Source organism: Salmo salar, chromosome ssa16 (genome assembly GCF_905237065.1).
Source record: "Salmo salar chromosome ssa16, Ssal_v3.1, whole genome shotgun sequence".
Classification (NCBI taxonomy): domain Eukaryota; kingdom Metazoa; phylum Chordata; class Actinopteri; order Salmoniformes; family Salmonidae; genus Salmo; species Salmo salar.
The window spans coordinates 90,476,039-90,501,114 of NC_059457.1; the positions used below are offsets into that span (position 1 = coordinate 90,476,039).

A 25,076-nucleotide genomic window follows, 5' to 3' on the forward strand; every position below is an offset into this window, starting at 1 on the left:
AACATATATGCTTGTGTGCGTCCAACAGAATCTGTACGATTTGAAGCTTGTTCTGAATTTCTCTAAAACAAAATGCATTACTCAGCTTCCCGTTGTTGGAATTCCCTCCACGCCGACCTACAACTACACCACCTGGTGTTGGAATTCCCTCCACGCCGACCTACAACTACACCACCTGGTGTTGGAATTCCCTCCACGCCAACCTACAACTACACCACCTGGTGTTGGAATTCCCTCCACGCCGACCTACAACTACACCACCTGGTGTTGGAATTCCCTCCACGCCGACCTACAACTACACCACCTGGTGTTGGAATTCCCTCCACGCCGACCTACAACTACACCACCTGGTGTTGGAATTCCCTCCACGCCGACCTACAACTACACCACCTGGTGTTGGAATTCCCTTCACGCCGACCTACAACTACACCACCTGGTGTTGGAATTCCCTCCACGCCGACCTACAACTACACCACCTGGTGTTGGAATTCCCTTCACGCCAACCTACAACTACACCACCTGGTGTTGGAATTCCCTCCACGCCGACCTACAACTACACCACCTGGTGTTGGAATTCCCTCCACGACAACCTACAACTACACCACCTGGTGTTGGAATTCCCTCCACGCCAACCTACACCACCCGGTGTTGGAATTCCCTCCACGCCGACCTACAACTACACCACCCGGTGTTGGAATTCCCTCCACGCCGACCTACAACTACACCACCCGGTGTTGGAATTCCCTCCACGCCAACCTACAACTACACCACCTGGTGTTGGAATTCCCTCCACGCCGACCTACAACTACACCACCCGGTGTTGGAATTCCCTCCACGCCGACCTACAACTACACCACCCGGTGTTGGAATTCCCTCCACGCCGACCTACAACTACACCACCCGGTGTTGGAATTCCCTCCACGCCGACCTACAACTACACCACCTGGAGTTGGAATTCCCTCCACGCCGACCTACAACTACACCACCTGGTGTTGGAATTCCCTCCACGCCGACCTACAACTACACCACCTGGTGTTGGAATTCCCTTCCACGCCGACCTACAACTACACCACCTGGTGTTGGAATTCCCCTCCACGCCGACCTACAACTACACCACCTGGTGTTGGAATTCCCCTCCACGCCGACCTACAACTACACCACCTGGTGTTGGAATTCCCTCCACGCCAACCTACAACTATACCACCTGGTGTTGGAATTCCCTCCACGCCAACCTACACCACCCGGTGTTGGAATTCCCTCCACGCCGACCTACAACTACACCACCCGGTGTTGGAATTCCCTCCACGCCGACCTACAACTACACCACCCGGTGTTGGAATTCCCTCCACGCCAACCTACAACTACACCACCTGGTGTTGGAATTCCCTCCACGCCGACCTACAACTACACCACCCGGTGTTGGAATTCCCTCCACGCCGACCTACAACTACACCACCCGGTGTTGGAATTCCCTCCACGCCGACCTACAACTACACCACCCGGTGTTGGAATTCCCTCCACGCCAACCTACAACTACACCACCCGGTGTTGGAATTCCCTCCACGCCAACCTACAACTACACCACCCGGTGTTGGAATTCCCTCCACGCCGACCTACAACTACACCACCCGGTGTTGGAATTCCCTCCACGCCGACCTACAACTACACCACCCGGTGTTGGAATTCCCTCCACGCCAACCTACAACTACACCACCCGGTGTTGGAATTCCCTCCACGCCAACCTACAACTACACCACCCAGTGTTGGAATTCCCTCCACGCCAACCTACAACTACACCACCCGGTGTTGGAATTCCCTCCACGCCAACCTACACCACCTGGTGTCCCTGGGGGAGGACAAAGAGATGAACAGGTTGTTGAGACTAGTAGTTGTTTGTAGTTGTCACCCCAGGTCATTAGTTTGCGTTGCCTTTGGTAAGGAAGCATGTTTTATTGTATTAGTGCTGTTACCAGTGTCTGTCTGTTGTCTGTTTAATCACACATCATTGTTTAATCCCAGTCCCCACAGGATACCTTTTGCCAGGCAGTCATTGTAAATAAGAATTTGTTCTTAATTGAATTGCCTGGTTAAATAAAATAAAAAATTAAGTGTTTGTGTGTGTCTGTCTCTGTGTGTGTGTCTCTGTGTGTGTGTGTGTCACTGTCTTCATTAGACTATCATGTTGTCCTGTTCAGCCTTATAACGAAGATCACCTTTCCTGCATCCCAAATGGAACTCAATTCCCTATATAGTGCACTACTTTAGACCAGGGCCCTATGAAACCCTATTCCCTATATAGTGCACTACTTTTGATCAGGGCCCTATGAAACCCTATTCCCTATATTGTGCACTACTTTAGACCAGAGACCTATGTGTTTCTAATGTAGTGGACTATATAGGGAATAGGGTGCTATTTGGGACGTCGTCAAAGTTTCACATCGCTGACTGAAACACCCAGCCGTAGGCTCCAACGAGCTGAGATGTCGAGCGTGTTCGGGTGTTCGTTACGTGTGCTTGTGGCTAATCGTGAGTGACTGAGCGAAGGAACGAGAGAGAGAGAGAGAGAGAGAGAGAGACAGAGAGAGAGAGAGAGAGAGAGAGAGAGAGAGAGAGACAGAGAGAGAGAGAGAGAGAGAGAGAGAGACATAGAGAGAGAGAGAGAGACAGTAGGGGAGGAGAAGGAAAGAACTCTAAATACCTTTTAATTTTAAATACCTTTAAAACTTTTAATGGCAAAGACATTACACTGAAAGTGTTTGAATTAGGGGATAATAAAAGCTTTAGCTGTTAAGAAGGTCAGTATTTCTCTGGTGTTAAGACAGGGGGGGGAGAGATAATGCAGGACGTTCAGTCCTCAATTACCAGGTTCTAATCCCTGTGATTTAAACCCCTTCTGCAGGAAGCAGAACCCATTGCCTGTACACCTTAAGCCGTGCGTCGCCCCTCACACGTCATCCCTAAAAAAATCAGGGTCCCCTGAACTTTTAGACAGCTCAAGATTCAGAAGCTAACTTACTTCAAAAAAAGAGAGCGGTGGTAGCACTTAGCGTACCATAAAATGTCAAGTAGTTTCATAAAATAGGAGGTTGCCTGGAAGGCTGTGGTACAGACGCCTCTATCTGGTGGCATTAACAGATTATGCAGCGATCTAAACCTGTTTTAGTGCTGTGATGGAGCGTTTTAATACTGCTCTGGGATCAGGCACAGGGCAGGAGAGGAGACATATCGACCAACCGGGGGAAATCGGTACATATATTGACACAGAATCTGTAATGAAGCTGACATTTAAGATGAGCCGGTTAATAGTGTTTTTTCTTCCAGGAGGAGATGGAGAGGATGGTGGGTGGGTGCTATTCCAGGAGGATGGTGGGTGGGTGCTATTCCAGGAGGATGGTGGGTGGGTGCTATTCCAGGAGGATGGTGGGTGGGTGCTATTCCAGGAGGATGGTGGGTGGGTGCTATTCCAGAAGGATGGTGGGTGCTATTCCAGGAGGATGGTGGGTGGGTGCTATTCCAGAAGGATGGTGGGTGGGTGCTATTCCAGAAGGATGGTGGGTGCTATTCCAGGAGGATGGTGGGTGCTATTCCAGGAGGATGGTGGGTGCTATTCCAGAAGGATGGTGGGTGCTATTCCAGAAGGATGGTGGGTGCTATTCCAGGAGGATGGTGGGTGCTATTCCAGGAGGATGGTGGGTGCTATTCCGGGAAGATGGTGGGTGGGTGCTATTCCAGGAGGATGGTGGGTACTATTCCAGGAGGATGGTGGGTGCTATTCCAGGAGATGGTGGGTGCTATTCCAGGAGGAGATGGTGGGTGTTATTCCAGGAGGAGATGGAGAGGATGGAGGGTGTTATTCCAGGAGGAGCTGGGTGTTATTCCAGGAGGAGCTGGAGAGGATGGAGGGTGTTATACCAGGAGGAGATGGAGCGGAGAGGATGGTGGGTGGGTGCTATTCCAGGAGGATGGTGGGTGTTATTCCAGGAGGATGGTGGGTGCTATTCCAGGAGGATGGTGGGTGTTATTCCAGGAGGATGGTGGGTGCTATTCCAGGAGGATGGTGGGTGCTATTCCAGGAGGATGGTGGGTGTTATTCCAGGAGGATGGTGGGTGTTATTCCAGGAGGAGCTGGAGAGGATGGTGGGTGTTTATACAGGAGGAAATGGAGCTGAGAGGAAAGCTGGAATGATAGACCAGTAGTGTGTTTTGAGCCCCTCCAGCAGCTAGCCAGCGACCCAGTTCCCAGAGTCTCTCAGGTGTCTCCAACGTCCCAATCGGTTCCAAAGGCAGGTCAACACTCAGTAAAATCCCTCATAAAAACACAGACTACCCTGAGGCCAGAGATACTTTCAGCAACACGGACACGGACCCTAGACTAGTTACCCTCGAAGAGACGTACCGGAGGACTTTGAGAAGGACACCAGTGGAACACCTTGAAGTGAGGAGTGAGGGGGGAGTAATGGGAAGCTTGTTGGGGTTTTATTATGGCCTGGACATACAAACACCTTGAAGTGAGGAGTGAGGGGGGAGTAATGGGAAGCTTGTTGGGGTGTTATTATGGCCTGGACATACAAACACCTTGAAGTGAGGAGTGAGGGGGGAGTAATGGGAAGCTTGTTGGGGTGTTATTATGGCCTGGACATACAAACACCTTGACGTGAGGAGTGAGGGGGGAGTAATGGGAAGCTTGTTGGGGTTTTATTATGGCCTGGACATACAAACACCTTGAAGTGAGGAGTGAGGGGGAGTAATGGGAAGCTTGTTGGGGTTTTATTATGGCCTGGACATACAAACACCTTGAAGTGAGGAGTGAGGGGGGAGTAATGGGAAGCTTGTTGGGGTGTTATTATGGCTAGGACATACAAACACCTTGACGTGAGGAGTGAGGGGGGAGTAATGGGAAGCTTGTTGGGGTGTTATTATGGCCTGGACATACAAACACCTTGACGTGAGGAGTGAGGGGGGAGTAATGGGAAGCTTGTTGGGGTTTTATTATGGCCTGGACATACAAACACCTTGAAGTGAGGAGTGATGGGGGAGTAATGGGAAGCTTGTTGGGGTGTTATTATGGCTAGGACATACAAACACCTTGAAGTGAGGAGTGAGGGGGGAGTAATGGGAAGCTTGTTGGGGTGTTATTATGGCCTGGACATACAAACACCTTGACGTGAGGAGTGAGGGGGGAGTAATGGGAAGCTTGTTGGGGTTTTATTATGGCCTGGACATACAAACACCTTGACGTGAGGAGTGAGGGGGAGTAATGGGAAGCTTGTTGGGGTGTTATTATGGCCTGGACATACAAACACCTTGAAGTGAGGAGTGAGGGGGGAGTAATGGGAAGCTTGTTGGGGTTTTATTATGGCCTGGACATACAAACACCTTGACGTGAGGAGTGAGGGGGGAGTAATGGGAAGCTTGTTGGGGTGTTATTATGGCCTGGACATACAAACACCTTGACGTGAGGAGTGAGGGGGGAGTAATGGGAAGCTTGTTGGGGTGTTATTATGGCCTGGACATACAAACACCTTGACGTGAGGAGTGAGGGGGGAGTAATGGGAAGCTTGTTGGGGTGTTATTATGGCCTGGACATACAAACACCGATGACGCCTTAGAGGGCAAAACGTTGGTCAAAGGAAAACATTCTCCTTTCTTTCACTGCAAAATCTGAGCGTGGACATTTCTAATCTTCCTATTTATTGCAGGGCAGAACCAAGTCCATTGAGTCGGGGTGTAACGAAGTACAGCGTAGTCCGACCAGACCATAGGGGAACTCGGTTCAGTCCGCACCGTGAACCCACATGATATACACTGACAAATATCTTTACAGAATAAAACCCCCCAGGCCTAGAGGCTATGCCTACGATACGTTGGGTACTTGTTGAGTACATCTGAACCGTTAAAACGTTTCAGGCTATTCCGTTAAAACGTCATCAAAATCCTCATCTTAAAATGACGCATTTCAAACGATCCTTTTGTGAGGCGCAGCTGGAAACTAGTTCTATATGAGGGCGAGATATGAACATGAAGGCAGGGTAAAATGACATCAGGATAGATAATAATAAGGTATTTGAGGTAGATATGTACATGAAGGCAGGGTAAAATGACATCAGGATAGATAATAATAAGGTATTTGAGGTAGATATGTACATGAAGGCAGGGTAAAGTGACATCAGGATAGATAATAATAAGGTATTTGAGGTAGATATGTTCATGAAGGCAGGGTAAAGTGACTAGACATCAGGATAGATAATAATAAGGTATTTGAGGTAGATATGTACATGAAGGCAGGGTAAAATGACATCAGGATAGATAATAATAAGGTATTTGAGGTAGATATGAACATGAAGGCAGGGTAAAATGACGTATCAGGATAGATAATAATAAGGTATTTGAGGTAGATATGTACATGAAGGCAGGGTAAAGTGAAGGCATCAGGATAGATAATAATAAGGTATTTGAGGTAGATATGTACATGAAGGCAGGGTAAAGTGATCATCAGGGTAGATAATAATAAGGTATTTGAGGTAGATATGTACATGAAGGCAGGGTAAAGTGACTAGGCATCAGGATAGATAATAATAAGGTATCTGAGGTAGATATGTACATGAAGGCAGGGTAAAGTGACTAGACATCAGGATAGATAATAATAAGGTATTTGAGGTAGATATGTACATGAAGGCAGGGTAAAGTGACATCAGGATAGATAATAATAAGGTATTTGAGGTAGATATGTTCATGAAGGCAGGGTAAAGTGACTAGACATCAGGATAGATAATAATAAGGTATTTGAGGTAGATATGTACATGAAGGCAGGGTAAAATGACTAGGCATCAGGATAGATAATAATAAGGTATCTGAGGTAGATATGTACATGAAGGCAGGGTAAAGTGACTAGACATCAGGATAGATAATAATAAGGTATTTGAGGTAGATATGTACATGAAGGCAGGGTAAAGTGACTAGACATCAGGATAGATAATAATAAGGTATTTGAGGTAGATATGTACATGAAGGCAGGGTAAAGTGACATCAGGATAGATAATAATAAGGTATTTGAGGTAGATATGTACATGAAGGCAGGGTAAAGTGACATCAGGATAGATAATAATAAGGTATTTGAGGTAGATATGTACATGAAGGCAGGGTAAAGTGACTAGACATCAGGATAGATAATAATAAGGTATTTTAGATATGTACATGAAGGCAGGGTAAAGTGACTAGGCATCAGGATAGATAATAATAAGGTATTTGAGGTAGATATGTACATGAAGGCAGGGTAAAGTGACTAGACATCAGGATAGATAATAATAAGGTATTTGAGGTAGATATGTACATGAAGGCAGGGTAAAGTGACTAGACATCAGGATAGATAATAATAAGGTATTTGAGGTAGATATGTACATGAAGGCAGGGTAAAGTGACTAGACATCAGGATAGATAATAATAAGGTATTTGAGGTAGATATGTACATGAAGGCAGGGTAAAGTGACTAGGCATCAGGATAGATAATAATAGTGAGGTAGATATGTACATGAAGGCAGGGTAAAGTGAGCATCAGGATAGATAATAATGGTATTGAGGTAGATATGTACATGAAGGCAGGGTAAAGTGACATCAGGATAGATAATAATAATAAGGTATTTGAGGTAGATATGTACATGAAGGCAGGGTAAAGTGACATCAGGATAGATAATAAGGTATTTGAGGTAGATATGTACATGAAGGCAGGGTAAAGTGACTAGACATCAGGATAGATAATAATAAGGTATTTGAGGTAGATATGTACATGAAGGCAGGGTAAAGTGACTAGGCATCAGGATAGATAATAATAAGGTATTTGAGGTAGATATGTACATGAAGGCAGGGTAAAGTGAGGCATCAGGATAGATAATAATAAGGTATTTGAGGTAGATATGTACATGAAGGCAGGGTAAAGTGATGCATCAGGATAGATAATAAAAGGTTTTGAGGTAGATATGTACATGAAGGCAGGGTAAAGTGACATCAGGATAGATAATAATAAGGTATTTGAGGTAGATATGTACATGAAGGCAGGGTAAAGTGACTAGACATCAGGATAGATAATAATAAGGTATTTGAGGTAGATGTGTACATGAAGGCAGGGTAAAGTGACTAGACATCAGGATAGATAATAATAAGGTATTTGAGGTAGATATGAACATGAAGGCAGGGTAAAGTGACTAGACATCAGGATAGATAATAATAAGGTATTTGAGGTAGATATGTACATGAAGGCAGGGTAAAGTGACTAGACATCAGTTTTTTGAGGCATGGCAGCTGACTGGAGTTTTCCTCCTGAGGCATGGCAGCTGACTGGAGTTTTCCTCCTGAGGCATGGCAGCTGACTGGAGTTTTCCTCCTGAGGCATGGCAGCTGACTGGAGTTTTCCTCCTGAGGCATGGCAGCTGACTGGAGTTTTCCTCCTGAGGCATTACAGCTGACTGGAGTTTTCCTCCTGAGGCATGGCAGCTGACTGGAGTTTTCCTCCTGAGGCATTACAGCTGACTGGAGTTTTCCTCCTGAGGCATTGCAGCTGACTGGAGTTTTCCTCCTGAGGCATTACAGCTGACTGGAGTTTTCCTCCTGAGGCATTACAGCTGACTGGAGTTTTCCTCCTGAGGCATTACAGCTGACTGGAGTTTTCCTCCTGAGGCATGGCAGCAAGGTTTTACCTCAAACTCTGCTGCCGTACAGAAAACTCCTGGCTGCAGTCTTAGAGTAGAGGCAGTGGTCATTTCATCTGTCATATCTTTAAAGCCTTCCCAAAACACAACAACAAGGTCAACAGTTTGAGAAATACATCTCCGCAGGAGAGACAGAAACAAGCAGGCAGAGACACAGACAGAGAGACAGAGACACAGTCAGAGAGGCAGACAGAGACAGACAGAGAGACAGAGACAGACAGGCAGACAGAGACACTGAGGCAGAGACACAGTCAGACAGACAGAGACAGACAGGCACACAGACACTGAGACAGGCAGGCAGACAGAGACACTGAGGCTGAGACACAGTCAGAGAGACAGAGAGACAGAGAGACAGAGAGACAGAGAGACAGAGAGAGATGAACTGCTCAAAGCAGGAGGAGAAGAGTCCAAGGAAGAGGTGAATGAGACAGGTATAATGTGATTCTCAGTCGACACAAATAATTGATACATGCTCTTCCCCTCTCTATGGTGTTGCCAGGGGGTGACATCACCACACGCTAAATCTTTCAACAGGCATCGGACAGGCATTCCCTTTTGTTAGGATACCAAACAGCAACGCACACAATAACATAGCCATGCTAATAAAACAGGGCTAACCCATCGGTCCACCAAAAAAATGATCAAATAAAGACAAGCAATCGAATATAAATAAAATAAACCAATATCTTAGACTCTAATCAAGTAGGACAGTGCAATCTATAACGTCAGAATCACTATAAAGAGAGACCTCTGTCTACAGACGTATCTCTGTAAAACGTCAGTGGAAATCCAGTGTGGACTTTCAACGCGACAGGCGAGACTTAACTTGACTTGTGATGCTATTGCAGCCAGCTACAGACAGACAGGACAAAGGCCATGCAGGCTGTAGCAGTGGAGAGAGTATTACAATCTCCCAAGTCCCCTTTAGTCTACAGGGATCAGTTACCTCAGAAAGCCCTTAAGACAGACACAAAGCTATCAAAATGAAAATGGGCTTCCCAATGACCACAACAACACATCGCAAGTTTAGTCCCAAATGGCACTCTATCCCCCTTAAATTGTACACTGCTTTCACACAAAGCATACAGGAGATCACTACAGGAATAGGTTACCATTTGGAATGCAGACAGAGGCCTTTGGCTGATGCTCTCACCTCAGAGAGAATGTTCTTTTACTGGTCATTGGTTCCCATCTATCCTGCCGTTCGATGGGTCACCCTCTCTCTTCGGGCATAATGACTTTCTGGGGAAACCTCGTAGGTTTTGAGGTGAGAAGGTTTAGTCAAGTAAATGCGGTTTTGATTACTTGGCTGCCGTCCGACGGCGACCCGTCAGAGTCCCGCTGTTTCAGGGAATTAATGGCCGAGGACAACAATGACCCCCGTCGTCTCCTGCAGGGCGCAGTGAAAGAACGCGTCCCAAATGGAAGCCATTCCCCTATACAGTGCACTACTTTTGACCAGAGCCCTAGTCCAAAATGGTCCACTATTAAATGGGGAACAGAGTGGCATTTCAGAAGCACCCAGAATCTTCTGCTATGTACAGCCTTATTACAGCACTGCCATAGTACTATAGACCTACCGGTTTGTCTTTTCAGCAGGCTTGTAGAGGCCTCACAGCCCTCTGCTATGTACAGCCTTATTACAGGACTGTCATAGTACTATAGACCTACCGGTTTGTCTTTTCAGCAGGCTTGTAGAGGCCTCACAGCCCTCTGCTATGTACAGCCTTATTACAGGACTGCTGTCTTTGTAAAGGGAAGGCCTTTATAGCAGGACATTATAAACAGACGAGGTGAGGAACGAGTCTCCCAGGTAGACTTCCTTTATAGCAGGGCATTATAAACAGACGAGGCGAGGAACGAGTCTCCCAGGTAGACTTCCTTTATAGCAGAGCATTATAAACAGACGAGGTGAGGAACGAGTCTCCCAGGTAGACTTCCTTTATAGCAGAGCATTATAAACAGACGAGGTGAGGAACGAGTCTCTCAGGTAGACTTCCTTTATAGCAGAGCATTATAAACAGACGAGGTGAGGAACGAGTCTCCCAGGTAGACTTCCTTTATAGCAGAGCATTATAAACAGACGAGGTGAGGAACGAGTCTCCCAGGTAGACTTCCTTTATAGCAGGGCATTATAAACAGACGAGGTGAGGAACGAGTCTCCCAGGTAGACTTCCTTTATAGCAGAGCATTATAAACAGACGAGGTGAGGAACGAGTCTCCCAGGTAGACTTCCTTTATAGCAGAGCATTATAAACAGACGAGGCGAGGAACGAGTCTCTCAGGTAGACTTCCTTTATAGCAGGGCATTATAAACAGACGAGGCGAGGAACGAGTCTCCCAGGTAGACTTCCTTTATAGCAGGGCATTATAAACAGACGAGGTGAGGAACGAGTCTCTCAGGTAGACTTCCTTTATAGCAGGGCATTATAAACAGACGAGGTGAGGAACGAGTCTCCCAGGTAGACTTCCTTTATAGCAGGGCATTATAAACAGACGAGGTGAGGAACGAGTCTCCCAGGTAGACTTCCTTTATAGCAGAGCATTATAAACAGACGAGGTGAGGAACGAGTCTCCCAGGTAGACTTCCTTTATAGCAGAGCATTATAAACAGACGAGGTGAGGAACGAGTCTCTCAGGTAGACTTCCTTTATAGCAGAGCATTATAAACAGACGAGGTGAGGAACGAGTCTCCCAGGTAGACTTCCTTTATAGCAGGGCATTATAAACAGACGAGGTGAGGAACGAGTCTCCCAGGTAGACTTCCTTTATAGCAGGGCATTATAAACAGATGAGGTGAGGAACGAGTCTCCCAGGTAGACTTCCTTTATAGCAGGGCATTATAAACAGACGAGGCGAGGAACAAGTCTCTCAGGTAGACTTCCTTTATAGCAGGGCATTATAAACAGACGAGGTGAGGAACGAGTCTCCCAGGTAGACTTCCTTTATAGCAGGGCATTATAAACAGACGAGGCGAGGAACGAGTCTCCCAGGTAGACTTCCTTTATAGCAGGGCATTATAAACAGACGAGGTGAGGAACGAGTCTCTCAGGTAGACTTCCTTTATAGCAGGGCATTATAAACAGACGAGGTGAGGAACGAGTCTCCCAGGTAGACTTCCTTTATAGCAGGGCATTATAAACAGACGAGGTGAGGAACGAGTCTCCCAGGTAGACTTCCTTTATAGCAGAGCATTATAAACAGACGAGGTGAGGAACGAGTCTCCCAGGTAGACTTCCTTTATAGCAGGGCATTATAAACAGACGAGGTGAGGAACGAGTGTCCCAGGTAGACTTCCTTTATAGCAGAGCATTATAAACAGACGAGGTGAGGAACGAGTCTCCCAGGTAGACTTCCTTTATAGCAGGGCATTATAAACAGACGAGGTGAGGAACGAGTCTCCCAGGTAGACTTCCTTTATAGCAGAGCATTATAAACAGACGAGGTGAGGAACGAGTCTCCCAGGTAGACTTCCTTTATAGCAGGGCATTATAAACAGACGAGGAACGAGTCTCCCAGGTAGACTTCCTTTATAGCAGAGCATTATAAACAGACGAGGTGAGGAACGAGTCTCCCAGGTAGACTTCCTTTATAGCAGAGCATTATAAACAGACGAGGTGAGGAACGAGTCTCCCAGGTAGACTTCCTTTATAGCAGGGCATTATAAACAGACGAGGTGAGGAACGAGTCTCCCAGGTAGACTTCCTTTATAGCAGGGCATTATAAACAGACGAGGCGAGGAACGAGTCTCCCAGGTAGACTTCCTTTATAGCAGGGCATTATAAACAGACGAGGTGAGGAACGAGTCTCCCAGGTAGGCTAGTTACAACAAAGACAAGAGTACACACTTAAAAGTGAACCATAGATTTCTATTGAAACAGATAATCACAGCAGTGGAAAGACAGACTGATAAGAATTAGGATGGCTTCGGGAATCACTCTGTTCACATCCTATTTAATAAACTCAAATAAAGGACAAAGTGACAGAGTAGGTAGGGAAGGAGTTCCAAATGGCACCCTAATTCCCTATATAGTGCACTACTTTAGACCAGAACCCTATGGAACCCTGTTCCCTATGCCATAGGGTTCTGCTCTAAAGTAGTGCACTATATAGGGAATAGGGTGCCATAGGGCCCTGGTCTAAAGTAGTGCACTATATAGGGAATAGGGCTCCATTTGGAAAACAGTGTTCTCAGAGAGGCGAGCCAGACGTGGCCACTACGACTGGGGAGGGAAGGAAGGAGGGGCGTAGACATTTAAGATGCCTTGACCACCCAGAGTCCCACTAGGTACCGGCACAAAGCCCCGCAATAATTACATGGGAAGAAATAAATAAATAAATAAAAGAAAGAACGAGCTGAAAACACTGAGTAAAAACCCCTCAAAAAAGTTGTAGCTCGCACGCCTCGCCCAGAGCCCGGGGAAATGACCCAGTGCAGCACAGCCACAACAGCAGCCAGAGGGGACAGAAACTTTCCACGAGGCCAACAAATCCCCTGATGGCACTTGGCTCCAGTCTTCCTTCTGTTAGAGCTGTTGATCAGAAGTTAAATAGTTTTGGTAGCTCTCTGTTTCTAAAAAGACAGAAACACACTAAAACTGTGGCCAATTAATTCTGGGATATGCCCGAGTCAGAGGATTCACTGTTCTGCAGCTCACTGTATAATTGGGCCGGGTTTTCTGAAGAAGGGGAAGTTGGTAATGTTACGGGGAAAACATGACTGCTCACAACTAAATGAAGCCAAGAGGGAGAAAGACTCCTTAACAACGCTAAAGTTAGCCAGTCAGTCAGTTCTGGAAAAAAATTAAGTTTTACCTCATGCAAGTTGCAATACAGAGTTCATGCCAACCCCAGAAGTACACAGTGGAGCCATTGGGTTGGAGTTTCCATCTGTTTCCATAGTGTCAGCCTTGGACCAAGGTTGGCGTTTCTATAGTGTCAGCCTTGGACCAAGGTTGGAGTTTCTATAGTGTCAGCCTTGGACCAAGGTTGGAGTTTCTATAGTGTCAGCCTTGGACCAAGGTTGGCGTTTCCATAGTGTCAGCCTTGGACCAAGGTTGGCGTTTCCATAGTGTCAGCCTTGGACCAAGGTTGGCGTTTCCATAGTGTCAGCCTTGGCCCAAGGTTGGCGTTTCCATAGTGTCAGCCTTGGACCAAGGTTGGAGTTTCTATAGTGTCAGCCTTGGACCAAGGTTGGAGTTTCTATAGTGTCAGCCTTGGACCAAGGTTGGCGTTTCCATAGTGTCAGCCTTGGACCAAGGTTGGCGTTTCCATAGTGTCAGCCTTGGACCAAGGTTGGTGTTTCCATAGTGTCAGCCTTGGACCAAGGTTGGCGTTTCCATAGTGTCAGCCTTGGACCAAGGTTGGCGTTTCCATAGTGTCAGCCTTGGACCAAGGTTGGCGTTTCCATAGTGTCAGCCTTGGACCAAGGTTGGCGTTTCCATAGTGTCAGCCTTGGACCAAGGTTGGCGTTTCCATAGTGTCAGCCTTGGACCAAGGTTGGAGTTTCTATAGTGTCAGCCTTGGACCAAGGTTGGAGTTTCTATAGTGTCAGCCTTGGACCAAGGTTGGCGTTTCCATAGTGTCAGCCTTGGACCAAGGTTGGAGAGGGGTAGAAGGGAGTATTAGAAATCTGGTATGGTTGGACAACGTGACGGGCTATGTCCCCAGACACTACGAAGATACAAGCCGCCTTCCTAACTCAGTTGCCGAAGAGGAAGAAAACTGCTCAGGGATTTCACTATGAGGCCCATTGGTAACAGTTACAGCATTTAGTGGCTGTGATAGGAGAAAACTGAGGATGGCTCAACAACATTGTAGTTACTCCAAAATAATATCCTAAATGACAGAGTGAAAAGGAAGTCTGTACAGAATACAAATATTAAAAAAACATGCATCCTGTTTGCAATAAGGCGCTAAAGTAAAAATAAAATGTACTTTATGTCCTGAAAACAAAGATTTATTTGCAGCAAATCGAACAACACATCACTGAATATCACTTCATATTTTCAAGCTTGGTGGAGGCTGCATCATGTTATGGGTATGCATGTCATCGGCAAGAACTAGGGAGTTTTTTAGGATAAAAATAAAGGTAATAGAGCTAAACACAGGGAAACTCCTCGAGGAAAACCTGGTTCAGTCTGCTTTCCACCAGACACTGGGAGATGAATTCACCTTTCAGCAGGACAATAACTTAAAACACAAGGCCAAATCTACACTGGAGTTGCTTACCAAGAAGACAGTGAATGTTCCTGAGTGGCCGAGTTACAGTTTAGACTGAAAACGGCTTGAAAATCTATGGCAAGACTTGAAAATTACTATCTAGCAATGATCAACAATCAACTTGACAGAGCTAGAAGAATTTATTTTAAAGAATAATGTGCAAATAGTGTACAATCGAGGTGTGGAAAGCTCTTAGAGACATACCCAGAAAGACTCTGCTATAATAGGTGATTCTAACATGTATTGACTCAGGGGGTTGAATACTTATATAAATACTTATATAATCAAGAGATCTTTTATTTTTCATATTATATTTATTTACAAATGTTAGACTTTATCTTCTGAGTATTTTGTGTAGATCGTTGACAACAACAACAAAAAAAGAATAATTAAATCCATTTTAATCCAACCTTGTAACAAAACAAAATGTGAATACTTTCTGAAGGCACTGTGGGTAATTGCGTGCTATTTGCCCAGTCCACTCCCTCACAGTAGACTCTCCACAACAGTGATCCTTCCATCCCTTCACTGTTCACTCTATTCATCTTCATCAGCTCTGGCAGATCTCTGAGAGACACGCTAGATAACACACAGTGGACAGTCCATGTTGGAAAACGAGAGAGAGGAGTAGACAGAGACAGAGATGGAGATGAATAGATGGAGTGAGAGAGATGGGGAAAGAGGGAAAGAGTGGGTGAAGGGGAAAGAGGAATAGAGGGAGAGAGAGAGAGAGAAGGAAACGACGGAGTAGACAGAGGGAAAAGAGGGTGAGGGAGAAAGAGAGAGGTAGTGAGGCAGTGAGATAGAGAGGGAGAGAGAGGGAGTGGGTAAGGGAGAAAGAGGTAGTGAGGCAGTGAGATAGAGAGGGAGAGAGAGGGAGTGGGTAAGGGAGAAAGAGGTAGTGAGGCAGTGAGATAGAGAGGGAGAGAGAGGGAGTGGGTAAGGGAGAAAGAGGTAGTGAGGCAGTGAGATATAGAGGGAGAGAGAGGGAGTGGGTAAGGGAGAAAGAGGTAGTGAGGCAGTGAGATAGAGAGGGAGAGAGAGGGAGTGGGTAAGGGAGAGAGGTAGTGAGGCAGTGAGATAGAGAGGGAGAGAGAGGGAGTGGGTAAGGGAGAAAGAGGTAGTGAGGCAGTGAGATATAGAGGGAGAGAGAGGGAGTGGGTAAGGGAGAAAGAGGAATAGAGGGAGAGACAGACAGACAGAGATCCAATCTGGAACGCCACAGTTCCTTCATTGTGAATTATTCTGCTCCGGATGAGAGCAGTCCCCTTCTCAGCGAGGGAGCGGGGCGGAGGATATTGCACATGCGTGTCCTCCACATCTATGGACACGCTACACACCACTGCTCTAACCTCCAGCCCCGTTCACCGACTGCCAGACTGGAGTTAGGAGGAGGAATGATAAGGGCTGAGCAAGTCTACAATCCTCCAAACTACCACCCTGATGCCTACGCAGCGTACTCCTTTCCACCAGGGACACGGTGAAAAGTGGTCCACTATGCAGAGCATAGGGTGCCGTTTGGGACACAGACAGTCTACTGTGAGACGATAGGAGACATTTCTAAACCACATCAGATGACTTGATATTAAGGGTATTTTGAGGGTGGAGGTCCACAGCACTGCTGGGTTCCTGCTTTACCTGATCATTCATTAGACTGAGCTGGATAGCCAGGTATAACAACCACTCCCTGATGAGAGGGGGGAGAAGGAGATTGGCCTGCTTTATAGCCTCATAGGATAAACAATAAAAATGGGAGAACGCTGCTGACTTGTTCATGAGGCTCCATGTCTTCACTACCTTTCAAGCATCTTATATAGGTGAAGTGTCGTGGACCAATTAAGACCTCCAGAATCTAAGCAGACACGTCGGCGAGACACGGATGGTGTCCGAGGAGAGAACAGAATGGAGTCCAATTTATCAGAGTGGAGACAAAAACATCCAGACCAACAGGAAGTGATCAACTCAATGTTCTTTCTATCCAGCTCTCTCAAAGTGTCCCTCTGTCATCAGCTCTCTCAAAGTGTCCCTCTGTCATCAGCTCTCTCAAAGTGTCCCTCTGTCATCAGCTCTCTCAAAGTGTCCCTCTGTCATCAGCTCTCTCAAAGTGTCCCTCTGTCATCAGCTCTCTCAAAGTGTCCCTCTGTCATCAGCTCTCTCAAAGTGTCCCTCTGTCATCAGCTCTCTCAAAGTGTCCCTCTGTCATCAGCTCTCTCAAAGTGTCCCTCTGTAACGAATCGTATCGCCCCACACGGAGACAGAGAGAAGGAGGAAACCTTATTTAAGGTTTAGGCTAATGAAAGAGGAGGATCTCGCTGAGGCAGGTAACTCAGTCATGGTTGTTCATACAACCTTTAAATTAGTCTGCTCGGCTTCAAACCTTTTTCTCTCTCTCTCTGTGTGTGAAGAGAAGGTGCTCTTAATGTGACAGACACTACCTAAATGGTGGTCTGTCTGTCTGTCTGTCTGTCTGTCTGTCTCTCATTAATCTGTTATCGCTCTCTCATTAATCTGTTATCTCTCTCATTAATCTGTTATCTCTCTCATTAATCTGTTATCTCTCTCTCTCTCATTAATCTGTTATCTCTCTCTCTCTCATTAATCTGTTATCTCTCTCTCTCTCATTAATCTGTTATATATCTCTCTCTCTCTCTCTCTCTCTCTCTCTCTCTCTCTCTCTCTCTCTCTCTCTCTCTCTCTCTCTCTCTCTCTCTCTCTCTCTCTCTCTCTCTCTCTCTCTCTCTCTCTCTCTCTCTCTCTCTCTCTCTCTCTCTCTCTCTCTCTCTCTCTCTCTAATGAATCTCTCTCTAATGAATCTCTCTCTAATGAATCTCTCTCTCTGTTCTGTTTCTGTGATCATCAGGTATTAAAAGGCAGGCTGAGGCCACTCCATTCATAATCAACTCTGAGACAATGATCCACCACCTTACTCTATGCAGGAAGGCTTTAGTACTGCCAGCAAGGTGAGTACAGACTGCAATATAAACAGACCTGTTGACAGACAGTCTGCTGTAAACAACATGTGACAGGAAATCTAACTGGTCAGCACATATAATTGCTGTCGCTTCACACAAAGCCTGCTCGACTATTATGTGGAAAACCCAGCCCAAAAACTAAGTGTCAAGAAAAATATGATAAAAGCAGACGTTTCTGTTGTTTGTTTTTTTAACTGATTAGCAAGCCGTCTCCCGCGCACAGCAATTAGTCGATATTAAAACGTACATTTGTAAACAGAGCGGTCTCCATGGTAACGCAGAGATAAGGCGCCACAGGCGACTTTCTGAGAGGAAACCTCCCCTGGTCAGCAGTGGTGTTGAATCTTAATTTAAAGTGGAGATATTCATCCAACGTCCGATACCGATACAACCCAAACCCACAATAACTCTATTCCATACGTAGTGCACTACATTTCATTAGAGCCCTATGGGTCCTGGTCTAAAGTAGTGCACTACATTTCATTAGAGCCCTATGGGTCCTGGTCTAAAGTAGTGCACTACATTTCATTAGAGCCCTATGGGTCCTGGTCTAAAGTAGTGCACTACATTTGATTAGAGCCCTATGGGTCCGATAAACATACGACAGCGCTTCCCCAAACTCATTCACTCACATCCTCCTTCCGGCACACAACTGTTCACACCCCTCGTTGGCGGAGTGAACATTTTTCAGTTTTAAAAAGCTTACTTCCTGCAATTCTACACATTATTTTTTTTGCCACGGGGTGCAAGAGAACATGTTGCTTTTTATTAAAAAGCTCATTATCTTGCAATTCGATACAAAACCTGACAAAAAAAAATTAAAACCTTAGCGGAAATGAGCGAGTTGATGTAGACAGGTTTTATAAAGAGCTCTCTAACGTCCGCAATGACTGACATGAGGAATACTGATGACACACTGAAGCATTTAAAAACTCTACTATTATACATTTCAAGAATAAGTTTCCTAAATTGAAAACTTAAAATGTAAATAAGAGTCAGCCACAGTTAAGGTCTTTCTAGGCCAGCGGTGAGTAACTAGATTCAGCCACAGTTAAGGTCTTTCTAGGCCAGCGGTGAGTAACTAGATTCAGCCACAGTTAAGGTCTTTCTAGGCCAGCGGTGAGTAACTAGATTCAGCCACAGTTCAGGTCTTTCTAGGCCAGCGGTGAGTATCTAGATTCAGCCACAGTTAAGGTCTTTCTAGGCCAGCGGTGAGTAACTAGATTCAGCCACAGTTAAGGTCTTTCTAGGCCAGCGGTGAGTATCTAGATTCAGCCACAGTTAAGGTCTTTCTAGGCCAGCGGTGAGTAACTAGATTCAGCCACAGTTAAGGTCTTTCTTGGCCAGCGGTGAGTAACTAGATTCAGCCACAGTTAAGGTCTTTCTAGGCCAGCGGTGAGTAACTAGATTCAGCCACAGTTGAGGTCTTTCTAGGCCAGCGGTGAGTATCTAGATTCAGCCACAGTTAAGGTCTTTCTAGGCCAGCGGTGAGTAACTAGATTCAGCCACAGTTAAGGTCTTTCTAGGCCAGCGGTGAGTAACTAGATTCAGCCACAGGCCCGAGTTTTATCGGCGGAAACATAATTATAATCATTTGTACGCTGACCACAACTAAGACACAAAAAGAGATTGTATGTGAAAATTATCATTTCATACCTTGATTACATTGAGACACAATCACATATCCCTTCTACAGCATAGACTACTGATAAAGAGTGTGTGTGTGTGTGTGTGTGTGTGTGTGTGTGTGTGTGTGTGTGTGTGTGTGTGTACCTAGAGATAACCTTCCAATCACACGATGACTCTGATATCATTCAATTGAATAGCTCCATTAACATCAGCTGATAAAGAGGACAGGAGAAGAAGACCAGTTACAGAACAGAGAAACCAACATTATATAAACCTGTCTGGTAGTTAACAGGAGAAGAAGAAGACCAGCTACAGAACAGAGAAACCAACATTATATAAACCTGTCTGGTAGTTAACAGGAGAAGAAGAAGACCAGCTACAGAACAGAGAAACCAACATTATATACACCTGTCTGGTAGTTAACAGGAGAAGAAGAAGACCAGCTACAGAACAGAGAAACCAACATTATATACACCTGTCTGGTAGTTAACAGGAGAAGAAGACGACCAGCTACAGAACAGAGAAACCAACATTATATACACCTGTCTGGTAGTTAACAGGAGAAGAAGAAGACCAGCTACAGAACAGAGAAACCAACATTATATACACCTGTCTGGTAGTTATTACTACATAGGGAATAGAGTGCCAATAGCCACGGTCTGAGACGGATGAGACAGATGAGGAGCAAATAACAAGGTCAGAATATGCCTGTTATTCAGGCATATTCCACCGGAATAACAGCACAGCGCCAATGTCACACTTTACAACAAGGAGATATATGCCCTCCTCTCTCTCTCACACACACACCTGGACACACACACACACACACACACACACACACACACACACACACACACACACACACACACACACACACACACACACACACACACACACACACACACACACACACACACACACACACACACACACACACACACAAACATTATATACACCTGTCTGGTAGTTAACAGGAGAAGAAGAAGACCAGCTACAGAACAGAGAAACCAACATTATATACACCTGTCTGGTAGTTAACAGGAGAAGAAGAAGACCAGCTACAGAACAGAGAAACCAACATTATATACACCTGTCTGGTAGTTAACAGGAGAAGAAGAAGACCAGCTACAGAACAGAGAAACCAACATTATATACACCTGTCTTGTAGTTAACAGGAGAAGAAGAAGACCAGCTACAGAACAGAGAAACCAACATTATATACACCTGTCTGGTAGTTAACAGGAGAAGAAGACGACCAGCTACAGAACAGAGAAACCAACATTATATACACCTGTCTGGTAGTTAACAGGAGAAGAAGAAGACCAGCTACAGAACAGAGAAACCAACATTATATAAACCTGTCTGGTAGTTAACAGGAGAAGAAGAAGACCAGCTACAGAACAGAGAAACCAACATTATATACACCTGTCTGGTAGTTAACAGGAGAAGAAGAAGACCAGCTACAGAACAGAGAAACCAACATTATATACACCTGTCTGGTAGTTAACAGGAGAAGAAGAAGACCAGCTACAGAACAGAGAAACCAACATTATATACACCTGTCTGGTAGTTAACAGGAGAAGAAGAAGACCAGCTACAGAACAGAGAAACCAACATTATATACACCTGTCTGGTAGTTACAACAAGGAGATATATGCCCTCCTCTCTCTCTCTCACAGCGTAGAGACCCGCCCTGAAGTACGATAAAAGTTTCCCTTTCTTCAATGTTTTTGTTACTTTATTCTAAAATACTAGCTACGGTATACATATCGATCGCCACAACGCACTCTGTTCTCCGCGCTCCAGGGACCACGTTAAGTCCTGGTCCATATATGTTTAATAATCTGCCTTATCAAAGCACCTTGACTTTTTAATACACCACTAGTCCCTGTAAAAAGGTTCCAGTCCCCCGGGGGGGGATTTTTAATTGAAATCAATGTGGAAAATCGTCCCTTTTATATTTTTGAAGAAAACTAAATTGTTTGGAAGCCAGGTGCTACCGTTTTCTTTACAGATTCAATCATTTTCTGGACCTTGACAGTTTTATCACGGCTACTCAAGGTACTGTTGGTCTGCTCTCTACGGGCGAGTCCCAAATGGCACCCTGAGCCCTGGTCAGAAGTAGTGCACGCTATAGGGAATAGGGTGCATGAGGGAGAAGAGAAAAAAAAAAAAACAGGTTGAAGCTCATTGAAACTCCAGACACGAGGACAATCCAGAGAGCAACAGACACATGAACAACAATGAATCATCCAATATCTTCCAGCACTCCAACATTATCACATCCTCCAAGGATGGTGTGCCAAGCGCTCTATAATTTAACACTAACTGGTGGTTTCATATGCCAGATGTGTGTGAGAGAGGAGAGAGAAAGAGGGAGAGATTGAGAGTGAGAGGGAGAGGAGAGAGAGGGAGAGGGAGAGAGAGGGAGAGGAGAGAGAGGGAGAGGGAGAGGAGAGAGAGGGAGAGATTGAGAGTGAGAGGGAGAGGAGAGAGAGGGAGAGTGAGAGTGAGAGGGAGAGGAGAGAGAGGGAGAGGGAGAGGAGAGAGAGGGAGAGGAGAGAGAGGGAGAGGAGAGAGAGGGAGAGGAGAGAGAGAGAGAGGGAGAGGAGAGAGAGGGAGAGGAGAGAGAGAGAGAGAGGGAGAGGAGAGGGAGAGGAGAGGAGAGAGAGGGAGAGGGAGAGGGAGAGGAGAGAGAGGGAGAGGAGAGAGAGGGAGAGGAGAGAGAGGGAGAGGAGAGAGAGGGAGAGGGAGAGGGAGGGAGAGGAGAGAGAGGGAGAGGAGAGAGAGGGAGAGGAGAGAGAGGGAGAAGGAAAGCGAACAAACAAGATAAAACAACTAAAGCAAAGCCAGCCAAAAGCAGGATTAGGTAGATTAGCTAGATTAGCTAGATTAGCTAGGGGATAGATTAGCTAGGGGATAGATTAGCTAGGGGATAGATTAGCTAGATTAGCTAGGGGATAGATTAGCTAGGGGATAGATTAGCTAGGGGATAGATTAGCTAGGGGATAGATTAGCTAGGGGATAGATTAGCTAGATTAGCTAGGGGATAGATTAGCTAGGGGATAGATTAGCTAGGGGATAGATTAGGTAGGGGATAGATTAGCTAGATTAGCTAGGGGATAGATTAGCTAGGGGATAGATTAGCTAGATTAGCTAGGGGATAGATTAGCTAGGGGATAGATTAGGTAAATTAGCTAGGGGATAGATTAGGTAGATTAGCTAGGGGATAGATTAGGTAGATTAGCTAGGGGATAGATTAGCTAGGGGATAGATTAGCTAGGGGATAGATTAGGTAGATTAGCTAGGGGATAGATTAGCTAGGGGATAGATTAGCTAGGGGATAGATTAGGTAGATTAGCTAGGGGATAGATTAGCTAGGGGATAGATTAGCTAGGGGATAGATTAGCTAGGGGATAGATTAGCTAGGGGATAGATTAGGTAGGGGATAGATTAGCTAGGGGATAGATTAGCTAGGGGATAGATTAGCTAGATTAGCTAGGGGATAGATTAGCTAGGGGATAGATTAGCTAGGGGATAGATTAGCTAGGGGATAGATTAGGTAGATTAGCTAGGGGATAGATTAGGTAGATTAGCTAGGGGATAGATTAGCTAGATTAGCTAGGGGATAGATTAGCTAGGGGATAGATTAGCTAGATTAGCTAGGGGATAGATTAGCTAGATTAGCTAGGGGATAGATTAGGTAGGGGATAGATTAGGTAGGGGATAGATTAGCTAGGGGATAGATTAGCTAGATTAGCTAGGGGATAGATTAGCTAGATTAGCTAGGGGATAGATTAGGTAGGGGATAGATTAGGTAGATTAGCTAGGGGATAGATTAGGTAGGGGATAGATTAGCTAGGGGATAGATTAGGTAGATTAGCTAGGGGATAGATTAGCTAGATTAGCTAGGGGATAGATTAGCTAGATTAGCTAGGGGATAGATTAGCTAGGGGATAGATTAGCTAGGGGATAGATTAGCTAGGGGATAGATTAGCTAGGGGATAGATTAGCTAGGGGATAGATTAGCTAGGGGATAGATTAGGTAGATTAGCTAGGGGATAGATTAGCTAGGGGATAGATTAGCTAGGGGATAGATTAGCTAGGGGATAGATTAGGTAGATTAGCTAGGGGATAGATTAGCTAGATTAGCTAGGGGATAGATTAGCTAGATTAGCTAGGGGATAGATTAGCTAGGGGATAGATTAGCTAGGGGATAGATTAGCTAGGGGATAGATTAGCTAGGGGATAGATTAGCTAGGTAGTGGTAGATTAGGTAACGGGTAGATTAGGTAACGGGTAGATTAGCTAGGGGATAGATTAGGTAGTGGTAGATTAGCTAGGGGATAGATTAGCTAGTGGGAGATTAGGTAGTGGTAGATTAGCTAGGGGATAGATTAGGTAGTGGTAGATTAGCTAGGGGATAGATTAGGTAGTGGTAGATTAGCTAGGGGATAGATTAGGTAGTGGTAGATTAGCTAGCCACTGCCCCCCCAGCCCCACGCCACTGTCCCCCCAGCCTCACGCCACTGTCCCCCAGGCCCACGCCACTGCCCCCCCAGCCCCACGCCACTGCCCCCCCAGCCCCACGCCACTGTCCCCCCAGCCCCACGCCACTGTCCCCCCCAGCCCCACGCCACTGTCCCCCCAGCCCCTGTCCCCCAGCCCCACGCCACTGCCCCCCAGCCCCACGCCACTGTCCCCCCAGCCCCACGCCACTGTCCCCCCAGCCCCTGTCCCCCAGCCCCACGCCACTGTCCCCCCAGCCCCACGCCACTGTCCCCCCAGCCCCACGCCACTGTCCCCCCAGCCCGTCCCCCAGCCACTGTCCCCCCAACCCCACGGCACTGTCCCCCCAGCCCCACGCCACTGTCCCCCAGCCCCACGCCACTGTCCCCCCAGCCCCACGCCACTGTCCCCCCAGCCCCACGCCACTGTCCCCCCAGCCCCACGCCACTACAAGCCTCAGTTTCCCACCACATTATGAACAGTAATTCTCCACCTACTGTTTTGGAGGCTGTAACGATGTACTGGATAACCATCTCTCTCTTGGTGGTCAGATCTTTCTCTCTCAGAGGAGCCTTCTTGTCCTCATTCAGGTTCATATCCTCCTGGGAGAGAGAGAGAAACAGAGAAAGAAACAGAGAGAGAGAGGTGTAGAGAGAGAGAGAGGTGTAGAGAGAGAGAGAGGTGTAGAGAGAGAGAGAGGTGTAGAGAGAGAGAGGTGTAGAGAGAGGGAGAGATAAATATACATTAGGCAGGTTTAATAGTTGAAGCCCACTCTGAGCAGTGGTCTCCCAGTAACAGAGCTGAACTGGTGAAACATTAAAGGCCATGTTGTAGCCCTGAGTCGCATCCACCCTGTACATCTGGTGTAGACATCTCCATCTTAGAGCCCTGAGTAGGATCCACCCTGTACATCTGGTGTAAACATCTCCATGTTAGAGCCCTGAGTAGGATCCACCCTGTACATCTGGTGTAAACATCTCCATGTTAGAGCCCTGAGTAGGATCCACCCTGTACATCTGGTGTAAACATCTCCATGTTAGAG

General features: G+C 46.2%; 1 protein-coding gene across 1 annotated transcript in view; it reads right to left on the reverse strand.

The window, feature by feature from the left end:
* The window catches only part of LOC106574944 (protein diaphanous homolog 3), a gene marked incomplete at its 3' end in the record, with an annotated part of 688,081 nt that overhangs the window by 578,579 nt on the left and 84,426 nt on the right, over positions 1-25,076 (reverse strand). Inside the window, exon 4 of the mRNA XM_045698420.1 lies at positions 24,532-24,636. Coding sequence (XP_045554376.1) covers positions 24,532-24,636 — 105 coding nt within the window. The remainder of the gene's footprint in view (positions 1-24,531; positions 24,637-25,076) is intronic.